Raw genomic sequence first — 19,950 nt, 5'->3', positions numbered from 1 at the left:
ATGCACAATGCAAAGAAGGCTACAGAACGGCGGGAAACACTTTTCTGCACGCGGGTTCTCTATAACAACAGAACACTCCGTCGTGCAAAAGAGCTGCAATTCAGCGGGAACATAATTTAGCGGTGCCGAAGCACACACAATCAAAAAATCCACAACTTTGGGTTGTGACAATAAAATGTTAGTGTTGTGGAAGATACCAGTAGTACTGGGCCTTGGCAGTCAGTTGAGTTTCTTTTGAATGCTAAATTGTTTTGACATACAGTATAGGTAACATTTTGACCTTAACAACAAATCTAAAAATGTCAGCAGAAGAAGACTGGTGGTATGAACATAAAGCTTTTATGATTCATGTGTAGTATGCATGAAATGGAACATTTTGAATTTACAAAGCCTTAACATTCAGTAATTTCTCCTCGGTGACTGCTGCAATGGTAATGATAGACATAGGTGGTGGGATGTTGGAGAGTAAAAAGTAATAAACTAATATTTTTATACATTTTATGAACAGGTAGGTGAGGGTGTTGAAATTTTCACTTATCCTAGCCATTCCTCTGTCCAGGATGTTAAACAGGAAAAGCTCATTTCTCTGACTGGTAGATCAGCAGGAGATTATTGCTCTCCTGTAAGAACTGCTATGAATATGCAATGGTTAAGCCCTTACTTGATTGCACAAACAAATGAAAATAGGTAATTTAAGATTTCTTTCTTCCCTGTCACTGCTACTGTCTGTCCTTGGAGCTGTCCATGCTTTTGTCCCCAACTCTATACCTTGTAATTTCTGATTGGTTTGGCATATTACAGAAGCAGTGGTGTTTGAAATGTGTTTGAAATGTTGCAGAACTGCACTTTTGGTACCAAGAAAACAGGTGGTCCTTTTCTTTGAGTCAGAAAGAAATTAATTTAAATGCATTTACTTTTTATAAAATTGGAGGTTTTAACATTTTATTTTATTGACTTGTTTTGCACCAATTGCTGCAAATGCACCTGGGTGCTTTTCAGAAAATGAGGCAATTTAGACGGAAAAGAGGGTAGTGAAATAGTCATGTAACGACTCAAACAGGAAGGATGTATAACTGCTGCAGACGGCAACAGTGAGCTGTGACAAACATCCTGAAGGAAAGGCAGTCCATAGGCAAAATGCAAGGACAACCTAGTTGAACCAAATTATATGGGGGAGGGGAGGAAGGGTGGCACTAAGGAAAAGATGGTTGTTTAAGAAGGGTTTTATGTCTCTATATTAAGAACTGGCAGTGCCTTCCTTGCTGGTCATAATTTTAGTAGGTGTGTGTGAACAGTAGGCAGTGAGAACTGTTGACCAGCAGTGCTTCCAATTCGTATTATCATTTTAAAATTGCAATTAACTGAGTCAAAAGGTGCCTTACTTTGATACTCGGAATGTCTTGTGCCTTTAATAGTAGCCTTCAAATTGACAGGGTCTAATCAGTTCAGGGCTGCTGTTAGAAGCCTTGAAATTGGCCTGTGATAGTAAATCTCCCAGGTTACACAGTTAAGCTGAGTACAATTATATTTCAAAGTAGGCAGCAGAGCCAAAGATTTGTTTTGCTCTTTGGTGGCATATGCACTTAACCAATATGCAGATTACCGATATTAGTTATAACGTTAGCAGTAGCCAAAAAATTGAGACTGGCATTTTGCTATACATTTAAGCAAATTATGCACATATCTACCATGGATATAATTGCAGTATATCATCCATATTTTCAACCTTAACTACATTGTAGTTTAGTTTGTTGAAGGGATGCAATCAAGAACTTATTATGCTTGTAATACCTTTTGTGCTTTTACTATCCATAAACTATTACATTTTTAATAGCTTAAACATTACTGGGTTCCAGCCTGCTGCTTTGGACTGTAGGTTTGCTGTAATGCTTCATTTTTGTCACAGATTTTGGCAGCCTCTGAGAATAGAGTTGGCTGTTAACTTGCATTTCCTTTGTTGGCTTCTCATTGCAGTGGCATGCCTGCTGTTTTCATTTCAACTTAAATATCTCTGCTATGTAGGGGTGGCAACTGAGGGTTCATTTTCTTCTTAAAAGACAACATCCGGTTGACCCATGGTCCCCATCTTTCACTGGCCCATTAGCAACATTAATGAGCAAATAATGTTTTGTAAGTGATGTCACATCTTGCTCCTCCTACTCACCCTTGGTTATAACTTTTAAATTTCCTTTGGTTCAAGCCCTGTTGATGGGATTCATAGGCAACATGTTGTCTGGAAGCCGTGATTTTGGGGACTGTTGGACTAGATCAGGGAGTCCAACTTACTTGACTTGGGCAAGATGACCCACCTCTGGCAACAGGTCAGTGGCTTGTGGTTGTGGTTGCAGGATGTGTAGTCCTGACACAGCTTTGCACCCAGGGCATGAAACCTACCATCACTTGCCCTCCTCTTTTCCCCCTGCCCTTTTCCCCAGCTACCAATTTTAGTTGCCAGCAGTGAGCAAAGACCCCAAACACGGTGGCAGGCAAGGTCAGGGTGGGGTGGGAGAAAGATGGGGTGAGTGGTGGTGGCATTAACTGCCTAGGTTCCAGAGCCACACCAATGCAGTGTTTCTGACAGCCATGCTAACAAGTCCTGTCAACCATAATTTAACCACTCCAGTTGGCCACCAGCTGGAAAGCTCTGGCTTGGATTATAAATTTCAGTCTAATCAAGTTTTGCTTTTAATTAAAGTAACTTTGAAATATATTTGTCTGTATGAAAGTTTAAGCTCCTTTTGGAATTCCACTACCTTACAGGAATTAAAAGTTCCAAAAGTTCATTGTAATAAACTGATAACTCTGTATTTTCCATGAAGAAATCAGAATACAAGATGACTCTGCCGGTCTAGTAACCATTGTAAATTAAAGTCATTGTCTGCACAAGGCCATCTTTTTATTTCTTTAGTTTAAGTAAAAATAACATTGTTTCTAAATAAATAATGTGAAGCTTGGACTTGGACATTATTCTCATCACTTAGTGCATGTTAATTAATTAAGTTCATCCACAATAGTAAAAAAAAAAAAAAAAAAAAAAAGACTGTTTTTAGCCTTTCACATATGCCATCTGGTTTTTGCTCAGACAAGTTAAATTTAAATTGTGAATATTTTTGAGACTCAAGGTTCATTTGGTAATAACTTTTATTAGACCAACTATATAATTAGGAAAGATGGTAACATTGGTAGTTGGCAGAGAAACTAATCTCTTTTCCAATAATAGTTGGTCCAATAAAAGGTATTACTGTACTAACACCCCCCTCCTTTCTTGTCATGTATTCCCTGGACCGTCATGGACCGTCATGGCTGCAACAGCACTATGACCCAAGGAGAACATTTTAAGGCAAATTAGGTTGATGGGGGGGGGTGCTAATTTATGACACTTGTATGTATTATCTCTTACAGATTATATATTGGTATGATTCAAATGCTAAACAATTTAGATCTCAAGTCTTTGAGACTATCCATGTGGTCAAATTTTGCTGCAAATGCAGTTTTGTTGGCATGCTGTTTATACTTGTTAATATACAACATGTGTAGTACTAGAATGATAAGTGTATGTCTTAAAATGGAGCACTGAAAAAGGTAAATTCACCATCTGAAATAATGGTGGTAATTTATTTTATTCAGGACTTTTTGCCCTAGGTGAATGCTAATTAGTTCATGGGTGGGGAAGTCTTTGCTTTTGTTAAAGACCCAATCCTGCCACACGTTATTTGTGTACAGGATTCAAGGACCAGAGAATATATTTACATGCTGCTGTTTATAAGGGATGGCGATTATTGTTGCCACTTTATACTCCAAAAAGTAGGTAATTGCGTATTTATTATGTAAATATACTTACAGACTATGTAAATTCTGTTTGTTGGGGGGGAAAAACGTATCTTAATGATTTTAACACTAAATTTGTTGTTGAATGTAAAAGTTGGTAGTGTTAGTGATACTGGGTAAAATCACCTGGGGTATTATTCTTGTGGGCGGTGGAGCAGCTTCTATAAATATCTGTGTGAATGCTGTGTATAGTTCCTCATGTTTCTCCCAGTATCATTTGACCTGCCAACATTTTGTGGACCCATCTGCAAATGGCCCTTGGAAGAGGGTTTGAGAGCCATCTGTTGCATCCTTGAAGTAGCTGAATACAAACTGGCACTTAGTTCTTTTCCACACAGAAAGCAAGCTTGCAAGTGTTTGCTAATCATGCCCTAAATAAAGTTTAACAGCAAAAAAAACCCCACCCTAAACCATGACAAAACTTAATTCTACACAAAATTAGAACCTATATATCTAATCTCTATTTAAGTTTTAGTTTATGAAACTGGGCGTCAAGTTCATTCTGATTGAAAATGCTAATGAAGATGAAGAAAGGCTAAAAAGTCCTTGAATTAGATACTGTACTGTTTGTCTCAGATACTGCTGAGATTTTCCAGCACAATTTTTACTTGGGCTTACTTCCAAAGCAGTTAATGTGAGCTATGTAAGCCAATAGAATGATGTAATATATAATGCATTTAACCCTATACATAATTTTTCTTGTCTGAAGGACGTACTTGAATTTAGTTCAAGCCTTATTTCTTCGATATTTATGCCAACAATGGTTGATTGTGGATAATAATTTTGGCTAAAACCCTATAGATTGAGGGCATACAAAACAGAATGTTGCTTGATTTATCAAGGCATTAGAGATCAGCATTTAACATAACATTTTAATCTGGTTGACAATGACAATTCACTCCAGGAGTATAATATCACAGATTATTGTTGTGATGACAGGAACTTGATAAAAATATTATTCTTTAAATTCTTCAAATGAAAGTTCACTGTACTAAAACAATTATCAGTGTATGCTGTCTAGTTTTTATTATTTTGAGTCTCAGACTTTAACCCTATACCTCTCCTATTAGCTTACCCTCACTTAGTCAGGGGTCCCACCTTGATCAACATCTTGAATTTGAGACAAGGAAAGAAATAATTGTCAGAAGATGTTCTGGGCTTTAATCTGCCTATCTATTTGTCTATCTACAGAGATCTTCAATAGCATCATTTGCTTATACCAGTGGAACACAGACCTGCAAGGACTGTAATTCTGTGGTATGGGCATGATATTAGTTTTATTCTATAAAGCGGAGCAGATTCTGGAAGAAAAACGCTGTTCCTACCTGAAATAATGTAACTTTCTGTTAGGTGTGTATTCTCATCTTCTTTTCAACCCTGAAACTGTTTTATAGGCTTTGGGACTGAAAAAGATGAGTTTTGCAACAATGATAACTTTAAATTCTCTGTTTGGACAGAAGAACATAGTCATGAAAGGTAAAAGAACTTAATCATGAAAGATCTTTATCATCTCACTGGATTCTTTCCTTTAGAATTTGAGTTTGTCGTCATCTGTCCATTTTACCCAAACTTACCATAACTTTACAAGAATTGCTTAGCAAGCTAGAAATACCTTGTGGCTAAAGTCCTCGTCTCTGAAATAAAAGTTAAATAGACTGATGTTCATTCATGGAGAAGGAGGAGTATAATAGCTGAATTATTTTTCTTATTGGCAATAGTACATCCACATCCCTAGGGGCAGTGAGTATGTTTAATTTTTTTTTCAGTGATCTGGTAAGAAAAATGTTAGCATTTTTCATGCAATATTGAGATGTTTCAGTGATTTTTATTTGTGAGTTTATAATTTTACCAACATGCAAATATATTGTATACATTATATTACGGAATTGTGTAGATAAGAGATATGGTACAATCTCTGGGTTTTTTTTATTTACTCAAGTATAAGACAACTCCCACAATAATTAGATTTATATATGGAACATGTATAAATATGTTATAATTTTCCAGGTATAGACTCTAATTATTGGAGACTTGCCTTGAATTTGTCCCCCTCCCATTGCTACAGCAGGGAAAATTAAATCTAGGGGGCTCGGGTGGTACCCTTGCCCTCTGCCCCTCCAATTTTTTCTGGCGATAGTGCTGTCTTATTGCCAGACCCTGCTTTCCCTGAACACATTGAAGTGAGGGGCAAATTTGAAAACACCCACTTTGAAATAAATGTATCTGTAGTAATTTGCTTATAGGCAAATTACTCTGGCTACCTATAGACTTAGGTTACCCAGAATTGGTGCATTTTCCGTTTTTTGCAAACTGCTTCAAGTTTTAACTCAGGCATTTGATAAGCACACTTCTGAGCAGTAATTTTGTATGTACTTATATGAAGTACAAACTATGCATGATACTAGTCCAAAGCCAAAAGACTCATGATGTATTATACAGCTCATTGGGCTGGGCCCCAGCAGAATCAACAGCATTTTAAGCCATGGTGACCCCACAGCCCAGCACTATTCAGCATGTAAGTGTATTTGAGGTACCACCCCTCTCCCCACAAAGGATCCATGTGCTAATAAGCCCCCCACTCATGACTGGAGCTGGGTGTTCTTGTCACGAGCCTTGAGATCCTCCAAAAATTTACATGCTAATGAGGCATAGGGCTGCCTGGTCTGGTCTAGCTCATGGAGGGCAGGACCACATCAATCGCATGCCATGGGTGAAGAGAGGGGGTGACAGAGCCTCTCGTTTATACAGACATTTGGTGATGCTTGCCAGACATTTAAGGCTGGGGAAGAAACAGGAATCACTGGAAATTGGAGAAGCAGGTGCAACTCAGCTAAGGAGTGAAGAGGAAGTCAGAATGTATTCAGTGTAGTGGTTCACTGTGAATTGAAAAAGAGTCTGCGCTGGAGGGGACTGAGGATAATGGACACTATATCTTATTCAGATGGACTGCACTAACATATCCTTGTGATATTTGTCCAACGTGGACCATGTTTTCTAGTCATACTTGGTGTTGCCTGCATTTAATCAGCTTCGTAGCTGGTTTCTGTTACTGAGCACATGCTGCTTCTAGCAGCAGTTTGAATCTAGGCAGGGTATTTAATAAGGTTTTTTTATATGAAAATGTAAGGTGAGGGGCTTTTTTCCCTGTGCTTATTTACTCATATAATAGTTTACTAAATATAGCTAAAACTATAAGCTAAGTCTATAGCTACCCAAAGTAATTTGCCTATCTGCAAATTACTACAGGAACATTTATTTCAAAGTCAGTGTTTTCAGTTTTTTGGGAGTTGGGGACAACTTCCTAGTGCAAGTGCTGGAGCAGCCAGCTAGGGGCCATGCTCTTCTTGACCTGCTGCTCATAAACAGGGAAGACTTGGTGGGTGATGTAGTAAGTGGATGGCAAGTTGGGCAGCAGTGACCGCAAGATGATTGAGTTCAGGATCCTGAGGAAAGAAAGGATGGAGAGAAGCAGAGTAAGGACCCTGGACTTCAGAGAAGCAGACTTTGACTCACTCAGGGAGCTCATGGGCAGGATCCCCTGGGAGGCCAGTTTGAGGGGTAGAGGAGTCCAGGAGAGCTGGCTGTACTTTAAAGAAGCCTTGCTGAAAGTTTAGAAACAAACCATCCTAATGTGCTGGCAGACTAGCAAGTATGGCAGAAGACCAATTCGGCTTAGCAGGGAAATCTTCAGTAAATTAAGTCACAAAAAGGAAGCATATAAGAAGTAAAAACTTGGACAGATAACTAGGGAGGAGTATAGGAGCATTGCTTGGGCATGCCGGGATGAAGTCAGGAAGGCCAAAGCACAATTGGAGTTGCAACTAGCAAGGAATGTGAGGGGGGTAACAAGAAGGGTTTCTACAAGTATGTCAGTAGCAAGAGGAGGATCAGGGAAAGTGTGGGTCCTTTACTGAATGGGGGAGGCAACCTTGTGATGGAGGATGCTGAAAAGACTGAAGTGCTCAATGCCTTCTTCACCTCAGTCTTTACAGGCAAGGTCAGCTCCCAGACTACTGTACCGGGCAGCACAGTTTGGGGAGGAGGTGAGCAGCCCTCACTGGTGAATGAACAGGTTAGGGATTATTTAGAACAGATGAACATATACAAGTCCATGTGGCTGCATGGGATGCATCTGAGGGTTCGGAGGGAGTTGGCTGGTGAGATTGCAGAGCCACTGGCCACGTGGCATACCTTGATTTCAGCAAGGCCTTTGGTATGATCTCTCACAATGTTTTCACAGGCAAGCTAAGTATGGGCTAGATGAATGGACAGTAAGGTGGACAGAAGAGTGGCTGGAGCATCAGGCTCAAAGGGTAGTAATCATTGGCTTGATGTCTAGGTGGCAGTCAGTATCAAGTGGAGTGCCCCAGGGGTCAGTCCTGGGGCCGGTTTTATTCAATGTCTTCATCAGTGACCTGGAAGATGGCATAGAGTGCACCCTCAGCAAGTTTGCCAATGACATCAAGCTGAGGGGAGTAGTAGATATGCTGGATGGTGGGATTCAGAGAGACCTAAACAAATTGGAGGATCGGTCCTTGTTGAACCTCATGAGATTCCTTTTGGACAAGCTCAAAGTCTTGCACTTAGGACGGAACAATCCCATGCGCTGTTCCAGGCTGGGGGCTGACTGGCTGGGCAGCAGCTGTGCAGAAAAGGACCTGGGGGGTTACAGTGGACAATAAGCTGAATATGTGTGCCCTTGTTGCCAAGAAGGCCAGCGGCATACTGGACTTCACTGGTAGGTGTGTTGCCAGCAAGTGCAGAGAAGTGATTATTTCCCTCTATTCAGCATTGGTGAGGCCACATCTGGAGTACTGTGTTCAGTTTTGAGCCTGCCACTACAGAAAGGGGGTGGACAAATTGGAGCAAGTTCAGCAGAAGGCAACAAAAATGGTGAGAGGGCTGGGGGACATGACTTGTGAGGAAAGACTGAGGGACCTGGCCTTATTCATTTAGAGAAGAGGAGACTGTGAGGGGATTTAATAGCAGCCTTCAACTACCTTGAAAAAGGATGGAGCTGGACTCTTCTCAGTGGTGGCAGATGACCGGCCAAGGAGCAATGGTCTCAAGTTGCAGCAAGGGAAGTTTAGGTTAGATATTAGGAAGAATTTTCTCTCTAGAAGAGGGTAGTAAAACACCGAAACAGGTTATCCAGAGAGGTTGTTGAATCTCCATCCGTGGAGGTTTTTCAGACCCAGCTAGGCAAAGCTTTGTTTGGGATGATCTAGTTGAGGATGGTCCTGCTTTGAGCAGGGGGGTGGACTAGATGTGACCTCCTGAGGTCCCTTCCAACCCTCATTTTCTATGATTCTATGTAGTGTATTTTCTCCATAGAAAATACATACATTTTGGCTATAGACACTCGCTTCATTTGTGCCAAGAGAAGTATCTTGCTCCTGGCACAAAAAAGAGAGAACATAGATCTGTTCAAGGGATTTTTTTTATGGAAGACAACTGGCTCTTTATGGTTGGGAGTGCTCTTGTTTTTTTTTTTTCAGAAAATCTCTCCTCCTGCACCAACTTGTACAGCTGTATGCTGCTTTTTGGTGGTAAGGATGTCCAGTGTCCCACAGTCCTCTGCTCTCTTTCCTCCCCTCCCAAGGGGAAGGTGTGGAGGGAAGGAGTACTGACTCCCTGAGAGCCACTCAGGGCATCAGCCCTTTGGAGCGCCTGCTGTTTCTGCCAATGCCCCTGCCAGTGGACAGACCTGAGTCACCCTGGGTCAGTGCAAGGGTATGGGGCCTTGCCCTAAGGATGGACAGCTGTGGGAGAATGCCCACCCCCCTGCATTCCCACTGATCAGGCATCGGGGCGTGCTGCTCCGTTCTCCCATCCCTGCATAGTAAGGGTGTGTGAAGCAGGCCCTATTCGATTCAGATTCGGCCCAAATTGGGGACAGTGATTTGATTAATTGATTCAGATCGCTATCCCTGATTCAATTCAGCTCAATCCGAAGCTGAAGATTTGATGCTTATTCGGCGAATCAGCGATTCAGGCACAGCTTTAAATTTTTTTTGTACATGCCTCGAGGTACCAGCATGGCTTGTGAATGATGTGGTGCTGGGGTGGATGGAGCATCCCACAGGAGCATGGGGGGCCCTTCATGTGCTCAGCGACGAACCCGGAAGTGGACCAGAAGCACTTCTGGTCCGCTTCCGGCTCCGCCGGGGAGTACACAGAGGCCCCCCCTTTGCCCCCCTGGCTTGGCGATCAGCTGTGGGGGGAGCCCAGGTGTCCCCCCCCCAGGCCCAGGAGGCACCAGACACTGAGCCGGGGGGAGGGGGGGGGCGGTGGCAATGCTCTTCCCAGCAGATGCGGAAGTGGACTGGAAGTGCTTCTGGTCCACTTCCGGGTCTACTGCTGAGATCACTGGGGTGCCCCCCGAATCTCCGCCGAATTGAATCGGGGACCGAAGCTTTGCACAGCCCTACTGCGTAGACTGGGGCCTTAGTGTGTGCATGGATCAGCTGACTTCATCCAAAGTGTCCCGGGGATGGGTCAAGCCATAGGGAAATGACCCCTAGCCATCCTCCCCATCCTACCAATCAGCTGACCAGTTCATTGACCTGCAGTTGTGCTTGGGGTAGGTGGCAGGGGTGGGAGGTAGAGGCAGCACAGTTATCTTTCTCTGAAATTTGCCATGCTGGAATTAAACACCTGTCCTTAAAGCCCTTTTCGTATTCTTTGCCGTGTACTTTTCAGTGACACATCATGCTGTTCAAATCCAGACTTCTATAGCCAACAACAAAGAATATGATTAACTTCTTGGCTGAAATTAAAGAAAGGTGGTTAATGAAATATCTGTGGATATTGAAAAAATGCCTTCCATCTGTTAGAAAACTGTAATTAAATCATTTAAACATTGCTTGATAAAATGTTGTGTGTACTTTTGCTTGCATAGTTCTGTTTTCTCTTTCTTCCCAATGTCATTGTCTTTTCCCCTGTGCTGCTGTTTCATTTGACTTCACAGCATGATGCCCATACTGGTATCCAATAATTGCAATAAGAGTGTTGCTGCAGGTATAGGATCCTGGCTAACGTTACACGTTACTGGAGTGCAGCAGGCAATAATCCAGTAGCACAGGTGTTACTTTTCTGGTTTCATCCGAGTCTTTTTTTTGTTTTTGTTTTTTGTTAGGAGGTTGGGGGGATGGGAAGGGGAGGGGAAATTAAAGAAAGAAAATCCTTTACTTATTTTTATAGTATAAGCAGTAGATTGCACTTTCTTGGTCTCTGCCATGATCTCCAAGTAAGAAGGTTTGCGAAGCTGCATTGAGCTGTCATTTATTGCTAATGATGTGATTGTGTTCAAGCTTGTCTTAGATTATTCTAACAAATATGGGGACATTTGTCACTATATTAAGATGCTACATGGGGAATGGAGACAATTTTGGACATCTTTTTTTTAAACATACTAGGAAAGAAGTTGTATAAAGTACATTTTTTTTCCAGGTCCTTAGAGGGAAAATCGATGAAGTTTTTGCTTTGCATTACAAATTCAAAGAAACGTTGAAAAGGCACAATTTGAACAATGAAGAATGTGGCTAGGGACAGACATTATTCACAAACTAGTTTAAGTGATCAGAAACCTGTAACAGAGCAGACATTCAGTGCACGTAAACCAGTTTCAAAATGGCTGAAACTGGTTTGTGTTAAACCTGGTTGAATGTAGTATCAGACTTAACTGATTGACTCAAACTGGTTTATGCATTGTCTGTCCCAGACCTCTTCCTGGTTTAACTTAAACCAGACTCCCCCAGCATCCTGGCATGCTCTCTGGGCTGGACTCTGCTGCAGCCCAGCAGGGCTGGCCCCACCCCTCTGCTCCCTAGCCAGAGCAGGGACAGGCAGGGGTGGGGGTCTGGCCAGAGAGGGGTTTAATTCCCCCCTTCCTGTCCCACTGGCAGGGACTTGAGCCAGGTCTGCCGGGCGCTTCCCCCTTGGTGCTGCAACCAGGGGCCAACGTGGCCCCTGAGACAGAGGGGGCAGGGAGCGGGGTTATTCTCTCCACTGCCCCCAGGGGACTACAACTGGGTCTGAGCAGCAGAATAAGCCCCCTCCTGTCCCCTCCACCAGACACCGGAGGTAGGGGGAATAACCCTTGTCCCAAGGGGTCCTGCTGGCCAGTGTCTAACGGGAGGGGGAGTAACTGCTGCAGGTGGGTTTCAGATAACCGGAATTTTTGCGTATCCGGCAATCCCCTCACCCCGGGGATGCTGGATAACAGAGCTTTTACTGTACTTACATATTGGGGATTGTCTGTGCAGTACCTAACTGGGGAGGAATTTGGAAGTGAGTGTTAAAATGCAATATTTATTGAATGAACAGGTGACGCCTTAAATCGTAGTATAACCATTCCTCCACAGCCACAATTCACAAACCCAAGATGAATTAGCACGTATCCAGCGACTCTGAAACAGCTAAAATAACCAGCATGACTGGTAAATTGGTTGAGTTTTAAGTGTGGTGCAACTTGAAATGTTTGATATCTTAGTAAGTAGCTTTTACTATAATAAGCTGACTACACAAGCAGATTTTTTTTTTTTTTTTTTTTTTTTAAGAGGACAAACAGTTGCAGATGATGCAAGGATGTTTCACTGACTCCAGAGTAAAGACCCTGTTCTTTCAACTCCTCCAACTTCATGTTGATCCCACTTTTCCAGGCCAGAAGTTGAACATCCTGTTTGTGTATATCCCGGTTTTCCCTCTCACACTGTTCTGTAGCACTAAGGGATTCTACAACTTCCTAAATGCTACCAGACTTTATTTTTGGTGGCTTCTTGATTTGTTTGTTTTAATACAGCGCTGTCCAGCTGGCAGCCTTTGGGATTACGTTGCAGCCTCTGGGCTCCTGCCCAGCCTCCAATCCCCGCATCACTCCAGATGCAACAGCAGCCAGAGACTCTGGGCTCCCCCCCTCCACCTTTGGCTGCTGCTTCCTGCCCCTACCCCAGGGGGTGAACACTTTAACAGGACAGGAGCTGAGGGTGAGCCTGGGGCACATGGTGCCCTGGGTGGGTGCAGGTTGCAGTGGAGGGGTTTGTTTTGGGCCTGTGCTATAGCAGTGAGGGGGCCATGGCCTACCCTGCTACAGCCTGTGGGCTGTGTAGCTTCTGGTCATTTGGAAGCTGAACAGCACCGTTTTAATAAATAAGATGGATAAAGCATGGAATAAAAATTTACTGTTGGTGGATAAAATTCCATGTAAAAGAACAGGTTTATATGGCACATGGCCGCACAAAATGCATTGCATCTCTCTATATTTGTTGGATAGTAAGTGACATCTGATCTTGGTTGTCAGGAGTTTTATTTTTAGCTGTAAAAAGGAAACAAATGACTTGTGGCTGCTATCATAGACTCTTAAGAATTGTGAAAGACCATTTTGTCCTCTCCAAGTGAATTAAACAGAAAAAAACAAATTAAACCTTTCCAGCTGAGCACTGGCTAGTACTAAAAAAACCAGGTTTGAGTTGGTTTTATCTGCTCCACCTGGCATGACCCGATTTTATTCCTGACTTAATATATATTATAACATATGTCAAGAATATGGCCACCTTTCATTTCAGCCACTGTTATTTTCACTGTTGGTCAGAACAACATTATTTAGAAGGTCTGCTAAAATTACACAAATGTATTCTTTCTCTCTCTCCCCCCCCCTCTCTCTTCCTTCTCCTTTTTTTGGCTAAAAATTTAGCGTAATCCCTAGTGTTGCTACATTATAAAAATGCTTCGGCTTTATTTGTGCCATATAGTAAGCTATGAAATGGAAAGAAAAAGCTTGAATTATTAAATGATTAAACAAAAAACTCCACTGCCAGTAATAAACCCAGGATAACCTGGCTCACGTCTCTCAAGTCTCTTTCTCTCTATTTTTTTTACTTGACATGTAGAGCCAGCCAGCTATGAGGCAGTGACTAGCAAAGCTGCTGGCACAACTTTCTTGTAAGTTGAATAGCAGTTCTTCTAAAATAATGCTGGCCCTCGTTCAGTTTCCCTAGCAAGTCAAAATTCTGTTATCAATAAAATAAGCACATTGGGAGAAGTACTAGCTGGTAATATTATTGATGTCCACTCAAAGTCAATGGGGGTTTTGCAGTCTGTCTCTCTCTCTCTCTCATATTGACTCACACAACTATACCTTTTAATATACTTTTAGTTTTCTAGAAAAAACGTTTATTTTATCTAGCTTCAGTGGAGGGCCTAAATAGTACTGGAGCTTTGATTTTTCACATAGAGCATGCATACATAGGATTTTTAGGTTTGAAGTGGCTTGACTGAACATTGTTTATTTTGTAAAGTTACACTTGCAGCATGTTCTTATTTTTCCAATTTATTGGCGACATATCTGGACCTGTCTCTTCCTGCAAGTGTAGTGGCTTTGTGATTAAAATCATCTAAGGTCTAAGAGAGATCCTAATGGGTAAATTATCATTTGATTCAGTATACTGCTTTTGTTTTCAAAAAGCAGAAATGATCACCATTCATGAGTGGTACCTTATATAGTGACAGTTTGTGTGCATGTGATCAGTAAGTATTAATACTAGTTTTTCTGTAACAGCATACTTTATTGTCAATGTCTCTTCATCTTTGTGGTTTAAGCTGAGAGAGAGAATAAACCTGTGTCAAAATTGAACCAGCTGTCTGATAGATTTCTTTTCTTCAGGCTACAGAAAGTGAGATGGGAGATGTAGATTTAACAGGCCTCCCAGAAGCACCTGTGGACTCTGAAGATGAAGAGGAGGAGGAAGATGAAGATATAGACAGAACTTCAGATCCATTACTGGGGCGAGACGTTGTACGAGAGTGCCTTGAAAAAGAACCTGCAGATAAAACGGATGATGACATTGGTGAGAAATAAAAAGATCTTGATTTGGCATTCAGTATTATAATCCAGAGAATAGACATTTAAAAAAAAAAATGTGTGAGCACGTTATGAATTAAACCGTAGCCTCATAACTTTTCATGGTGTATCTTGGAGATCTTTCAGCTCTAAAGAGTTTATAACCTAACTAGATTATTTTTCTTTGATCTCTTATATTGGTTATAGAAAGCAAGATACTTCAAATGTTAGGGCTGAGATGTTGCATTAAGTAAATTGATGATTACAGTTTGGTAATGAGGGCGGCCTAAAGTAATTCTGACTATGTGAAACTGCTGAATTTGTTACCAAATCCTGGTGAAGGCATCATATTCTCATAGAACAGAAAGGCTGACTTAAATTGCAGAGGATTTGAACCAAAATGACAGTTCTACAAGTTGTAAGCTAGAGCTGGCGGTTGTTTAGCACTAATATGGAGACTAGGACTGTTTAGATTTTTCCTGTAATTATTTTCCTACACTTTGAAAAAAATAGTTTGGTGTTGCTGATATTAACAATCTAATAATCACCATGCAGTTGGGATATGTTATAATGTTTAAATGCTCAAAGTTCAAGTGTTTCTCTGCTTAGCTAGATTGATGCCTTAATAGTCAATCAGACTGAAAAGCCCAGTTCCATTTATTGCTGTTAAAATGCATACTGTGCTCATTTAGCCGCAGGCACTAATAGGGATTGAAATATCACTGAGCAATTCTTTCAGTGAGTTTAACTCTGAGGTTTGATATACCTGTCAGGGGGTTGGTACCTTAGAGGCCCCAGGCCTTGCAATCTTCATATCAATATTTCCTTTATCTAACAGAGCAATTACTGGAATTTATGCATCAGCTCCCAGCTTTTGCAAACATGACCATGTCTGTGAGAAGAGAGCTTTGTTCAGTTATGATATTTGAAGTGGTAGAACAAGCAGGAGCCATCATACTTGAAGACGGACAAGAAGTAAGTTATCGCATGTACCTTAATGATGCATGTGTCTTGATCCTCAGCACTTCTAACAGGTTGAAATCATGATATATAATGGTATTAATTTGTATTTATAGTAGATAAACATTAGTATGCTGTTAGCAGTTTAAGTACTAGCCACCTGGTAAAAACCCTTTCAAAAATGTATTTTTCGTCTTATGAAAGAAGAGGTCATTTCTGGCATTAAAAATAAATGAGGTCTCTTGTTCTTTTGGTGCAGTAAACTTTTAAAACACATTTTGACCTCTTGTGAAATTTCTGTTTATTATGGATTAATGGAGTCATTTACATCTTTCCATATGTCTGAGCCTCCAGCTGTCCTGTTTTGACAGGTAGATTTTAAAAAACATTGCGGAAGAACATGGCCTTATTGTTAGAGGTCTACTTCATTTATAGTTTTGCAGTTTTCACAGAAACGGTGAAAAACAGCATTGTCCGTGATTGCTAGGAAATAGTACATCGGCTGTGATTTCCCATGAAATCAACTAAAAAAAGCCCCAGTGTATTATTCATATAATATGCTGTTTTAGAACGTCCCAGTGCTTACTGCAACATAAAGACAGGGCTACAATCGCTGCAGCCATAGATCATGTGATTGAGAGTTACTGTCTGCTAGTGATGTAGACAAAGTGAACGCACCAGTCAAGGAAGTGATAGTGTTTCTATTAAGGTTAGCATTAATTAGCATTTCTAATTTTTTGTAGACTGTTACATATAATAATAAATTATGATACAAGTCACTATTTATATTGTGTATATATACATTTATATTTATAATATATTTACATTTAGTTTTGAAGTTCATATTTAGATTTATAATAATATGATTCATTATATGATAGAATTTACTTTTTGTGGAATTTGCTGTTATCCAGTATATGCCTCTCTGCCAGTCAACGGCAAGGGGTGGGGCCCTTGGGGAAATGCCCACAAAATCAGCTCCTCATGCTGCAGCCAAGCTGCAAAAATTGCTTCGTCTTGCTGCGAGTTAAGGAGACCCCTATTCATTGTCAAAGGGATCACAGTACCTGCAGATGTTTCAAAATGTTTAGTCAGACAGGAAAATGGGGCCCATCATTTTTTGTAGTGTCACTCCTCCACGAATCAGCATCTGGATATTGTGTAATGGGAAATAAATTTATATTTGATTCCTCCTTTACTTACTGCTTATAAGACGATGGACAGCATACATTATAAAGAAAGGACTCTTATGACATTTTAGTAACAATGCGTTTTCTACCATGTGGGTTAATTTTTCTGAGAGATGAATAATGAAACATCTTCTGTACAAAAATTTGCCGAGAGTCACATTTTTTTTTTTAATTCCCTCTAGCTTGATTCTTGGTATGTTATTTTAAATGGCACTGTGGAGATCAGCTATCCAGATGGGAAAACTGAAAATCTCTGTATGGGAAATAGTTTTGGGATTACTCCTTCTCTGGAAAAACAGTATATGAATGGAGTGGTTAGAACCAAAGTAGATGACTGTCAGGTAAGTTTATATATACATATAACCCTCTTGGCTTCTTTACTTTTCATTCCATCAAGGAAGAGCATACACCAACTGCTGAAACTTCCTTAGCCTGATGAGGGGTTTTGAACCCGAAAGCTTGCTTAATAACTATTCTCCAACTATTTGGGTTGGACTAATAAAAGATATCAGATTCGCCCAAGGAACCTTGTCTGCCTATAACCCTCTTATGATTTTAAGGGTTCAAAAATAGTCTGTTTTCATCTAATGCAATTACCTTTTTCTAGAAATAGAATAAAGAAAATTTCTACCTCATTTTGTTGATCTTAGGTTAGTTGCAATTTTCCTTCTTTTTTTTGGTAGTTCAGATTTTTTTTTCCGTTTGCTGTCACATGAGAAACAGGAACTATTTGTGCTGAAGTCGTGGGCTGTTAAAGGACCCTAGTCATGCTGTTTCTGTGCATCTGAAATGCAGCAAGCACAGTTAAATAGAGAATATACATTTCCACTTTTTAAAGAAGTAAGTTCTCTTTTAAGACTGCTTCTTACAGAGCCCAACAAGAGTACAGCATTTTGTTAAATATATTATCCTATAGTAATTTCACTTGTATTCCATAATTTAATATCTACTGGAACTAGACAGGACAGAACTGGATTGATGTCAAATGGTAAGTTAGCACTGCTGTATAACATGGGTCCGGGTTTGGTGCATGGAGGTGTGATTACCTACTACAGATTTGTTAAGTGTCCCCATGTTTTTCTGGCACAGTTTGTATGCATAGCCCAGCAAGATTATTGGCGCATTCTGAACCATGTGGAAAAAAACACTCATAAAGTTGAGGAAGAAGGAGAAATTGTTATGGTAAAGGAGCACAGAGAGCTGGATCGCAGTGGAACCAGGAAAGGACACATAGTTATTAAGGTGACTTTTCTTTACTTGCTAAATAATTTTCTTGTCAATCTATTACACCGTTATTTTTTAAAAATATGGTGAGAACCCAGGACAGATGTTCAGTTTTATCTATTCTAAAACAGTTTGATTAGAAAGGATTTAGATTTTCATGTAAATATACTAGCCGTTCCTTGTCAGTAAAGTAGGATCTGTTCAGCAAAGATTTTTTTTTTGATTTTGTTTAAAAATTATACTGTTTTTATATCTACTGTCTATATATGTTGTATTGGTTTAGAAGAGGGACTTAATTGCTTTTTTAACCTAGGAAATGTACTCGTTTGTCTAGCAACTTGCTACTCCTATGAAGAGCACTTTTTTACAGTGCTCCGGGGGGGGTTGTGCTTTAATTAGAGCAGCTCCAAGAGCTGCTCTAATTAAAGCACTGCCATGTCTTGTATCAGTGTCCCCATGCTTAAAAATGACTTGTTCAAGTACCCCTGCTGCCATTTTTAAGTGCGGGGATGCTGATACATGAGACACAGGAGACTGCTAAAGCACAGTAATTGCCACGCTCCAGCAGATTTGATTGATCGAGTCTGTTCCGACGCACTGGAATTCCACATGCCAGAGCTGCCTCCACGCTTGTGTATAGGCGCCAAAAGTGTCCAGGAAGAAAGAAATGGGAGATCTGGATGTAACCTGTTTTTGCTGATCGCTTTCTAAGAGTTTATCAGGCAAAGAAAATATTGCATGGATCTAATCTAAAGTCTGGATAGTGTCATGGAGTAGGATTAGGAACTGTGTATCGTTTTCTGAAACCCCCTTAATTTTTTTTTATTTTTTATTTTTAAGGCAACACCTGAGCGACTCATCACACATTTAATAGAAGAGCATTCCATCGTTGATCCAACATATATAGAAGACTTCCTTTTAACATACAGAACATTTCTCTCAAGCCCCTTGGAAGTTGGGGATAAGCTCTTGGAGTGGTTTAAAGTAGATAGCCTCAGGGATAAGGTTTGTTTATGACTTACAGATAAATATTCTTGCTGAAAATTTCTCAAATGCATCCTCACTTGCAGAGCTGCTAAATTGTGATGGTTCCAAAATAATCAAAGCATAATTTATTTAAGAATGATGTATGATTTCAGTAGCATCAGGAAACATTCTTTCATGTTGTTGCAGGCATGTAATGTTTGATTTCAAATTCTGATACACCCGTGCATCCCTTTACAGTACATGGTCTCTGATTTTAAAATACAAATACCATCAAGTCTCATGGCATCCAAATCTAGACCTATGTTGATGAATTTCACATGGCGTAAATATTTTGCTATATTGTCCTATATTTTGAGTATAAATAACACACTGAGTCCTCTTAAAAAAAACTTTTCTATTAGCAAATAATTTCTTGGGCATATAGGTGTTTCTTTCATGGCGATGCATTGCATCTGTCTTCTACTTTTTTTGTGGAATGCAGCTTTTAAATGCATCAAGCATTTTTCTATGACCATGGTACCACCCATTAAGGCAACTAATAAAAATACTTCTGGAAATGGAGGTGTGACTAGCTGTCAGGTAACTGTACTCTCACATAGGAAAAAGTTATGCAGTCTGGGGTTTTAGTTTATAGCCTATTAGTTTAAAAGGTGGCAATAATGCTCTAGTTCTACTTTATCATGTATATACTAGATTTGAGCTAAAACAAAATAGCAGAGCAGTGAAGAAGCCAGTTTCTAAAATTACACACTTTTCCTGTGCCTTACAGCTGTGTTTCATATAGTTGCTTTTTTCTACTTTTCTGCTGTTCACTCTGACAGTCACCATCACTTATTAAAAAAAAAAAAAAAAAATGTGCAGGTCTACAAAAAACCTTTGAAATTAACTTCTATTTTATATTAGTTGATACTCTAGTGACAG

At 40.3% G+C, this 19,950-nt stretch overlaps 1 protein-coding gene across 8 annotated transcripts in view; it reads left to right on the top strand.

Annotated features, from left to right (window-relative positions):
- The window catches only part of RAPGEF6 (Rap guanine nucleotide exchange factor 6), a 232,809-nt gene that overhangs the window by 149,889 nt on the left and 62,970 nt on the right, over window positions 1–19,950 (top strand). For all 8 annotated transcript variants that reach the window (XM_025196070.1, XM_025196069.1, XM_025196068.1 and 5 more), the window contains exons 8-12: window positions 14,492–14,675; window positions 15,507–15,643; window positions 17,001–17,159; window positions 17,908–18,060; window positions 18,883–19,047. In XM_025196070.1, coding sequence (XP_025051855.1) covers window positions 14,492–14,675; window positions 15,507–15,643; window positions 17,001–17,159; window positions 17,908–18,060; window positions 18,883–19,047 — 798 coding nt within the window. The remainder of the gene's footprint in view (window positions 1–14,491; window positions 14,676–15,506; window positions 15,644–17,000; window positions 17,160–17,907; window positions 18,061–18,882; window positions 19,048–19,950) is intronic.

The sequence above is a fragment of the Alligator sinensis genome, unplaced genomic scaffold, assembly GCF_000455745.1.
Source record: "Alligator sinensis unplaced genomic scaffold, ASM45574v1 scaffold111_1, whole genome shotgun sequence".
Classification (NCBI taxonomy): Eukaryota; Metazoa; Chordata; order Crocodylia; family Alligatoridae; genus Alligator; species Alligator sinensis.
Note: the sequence above shows the minus strand (reverse complement) of the source record. Positions and strands in the feature narration are given on the sequence as shown.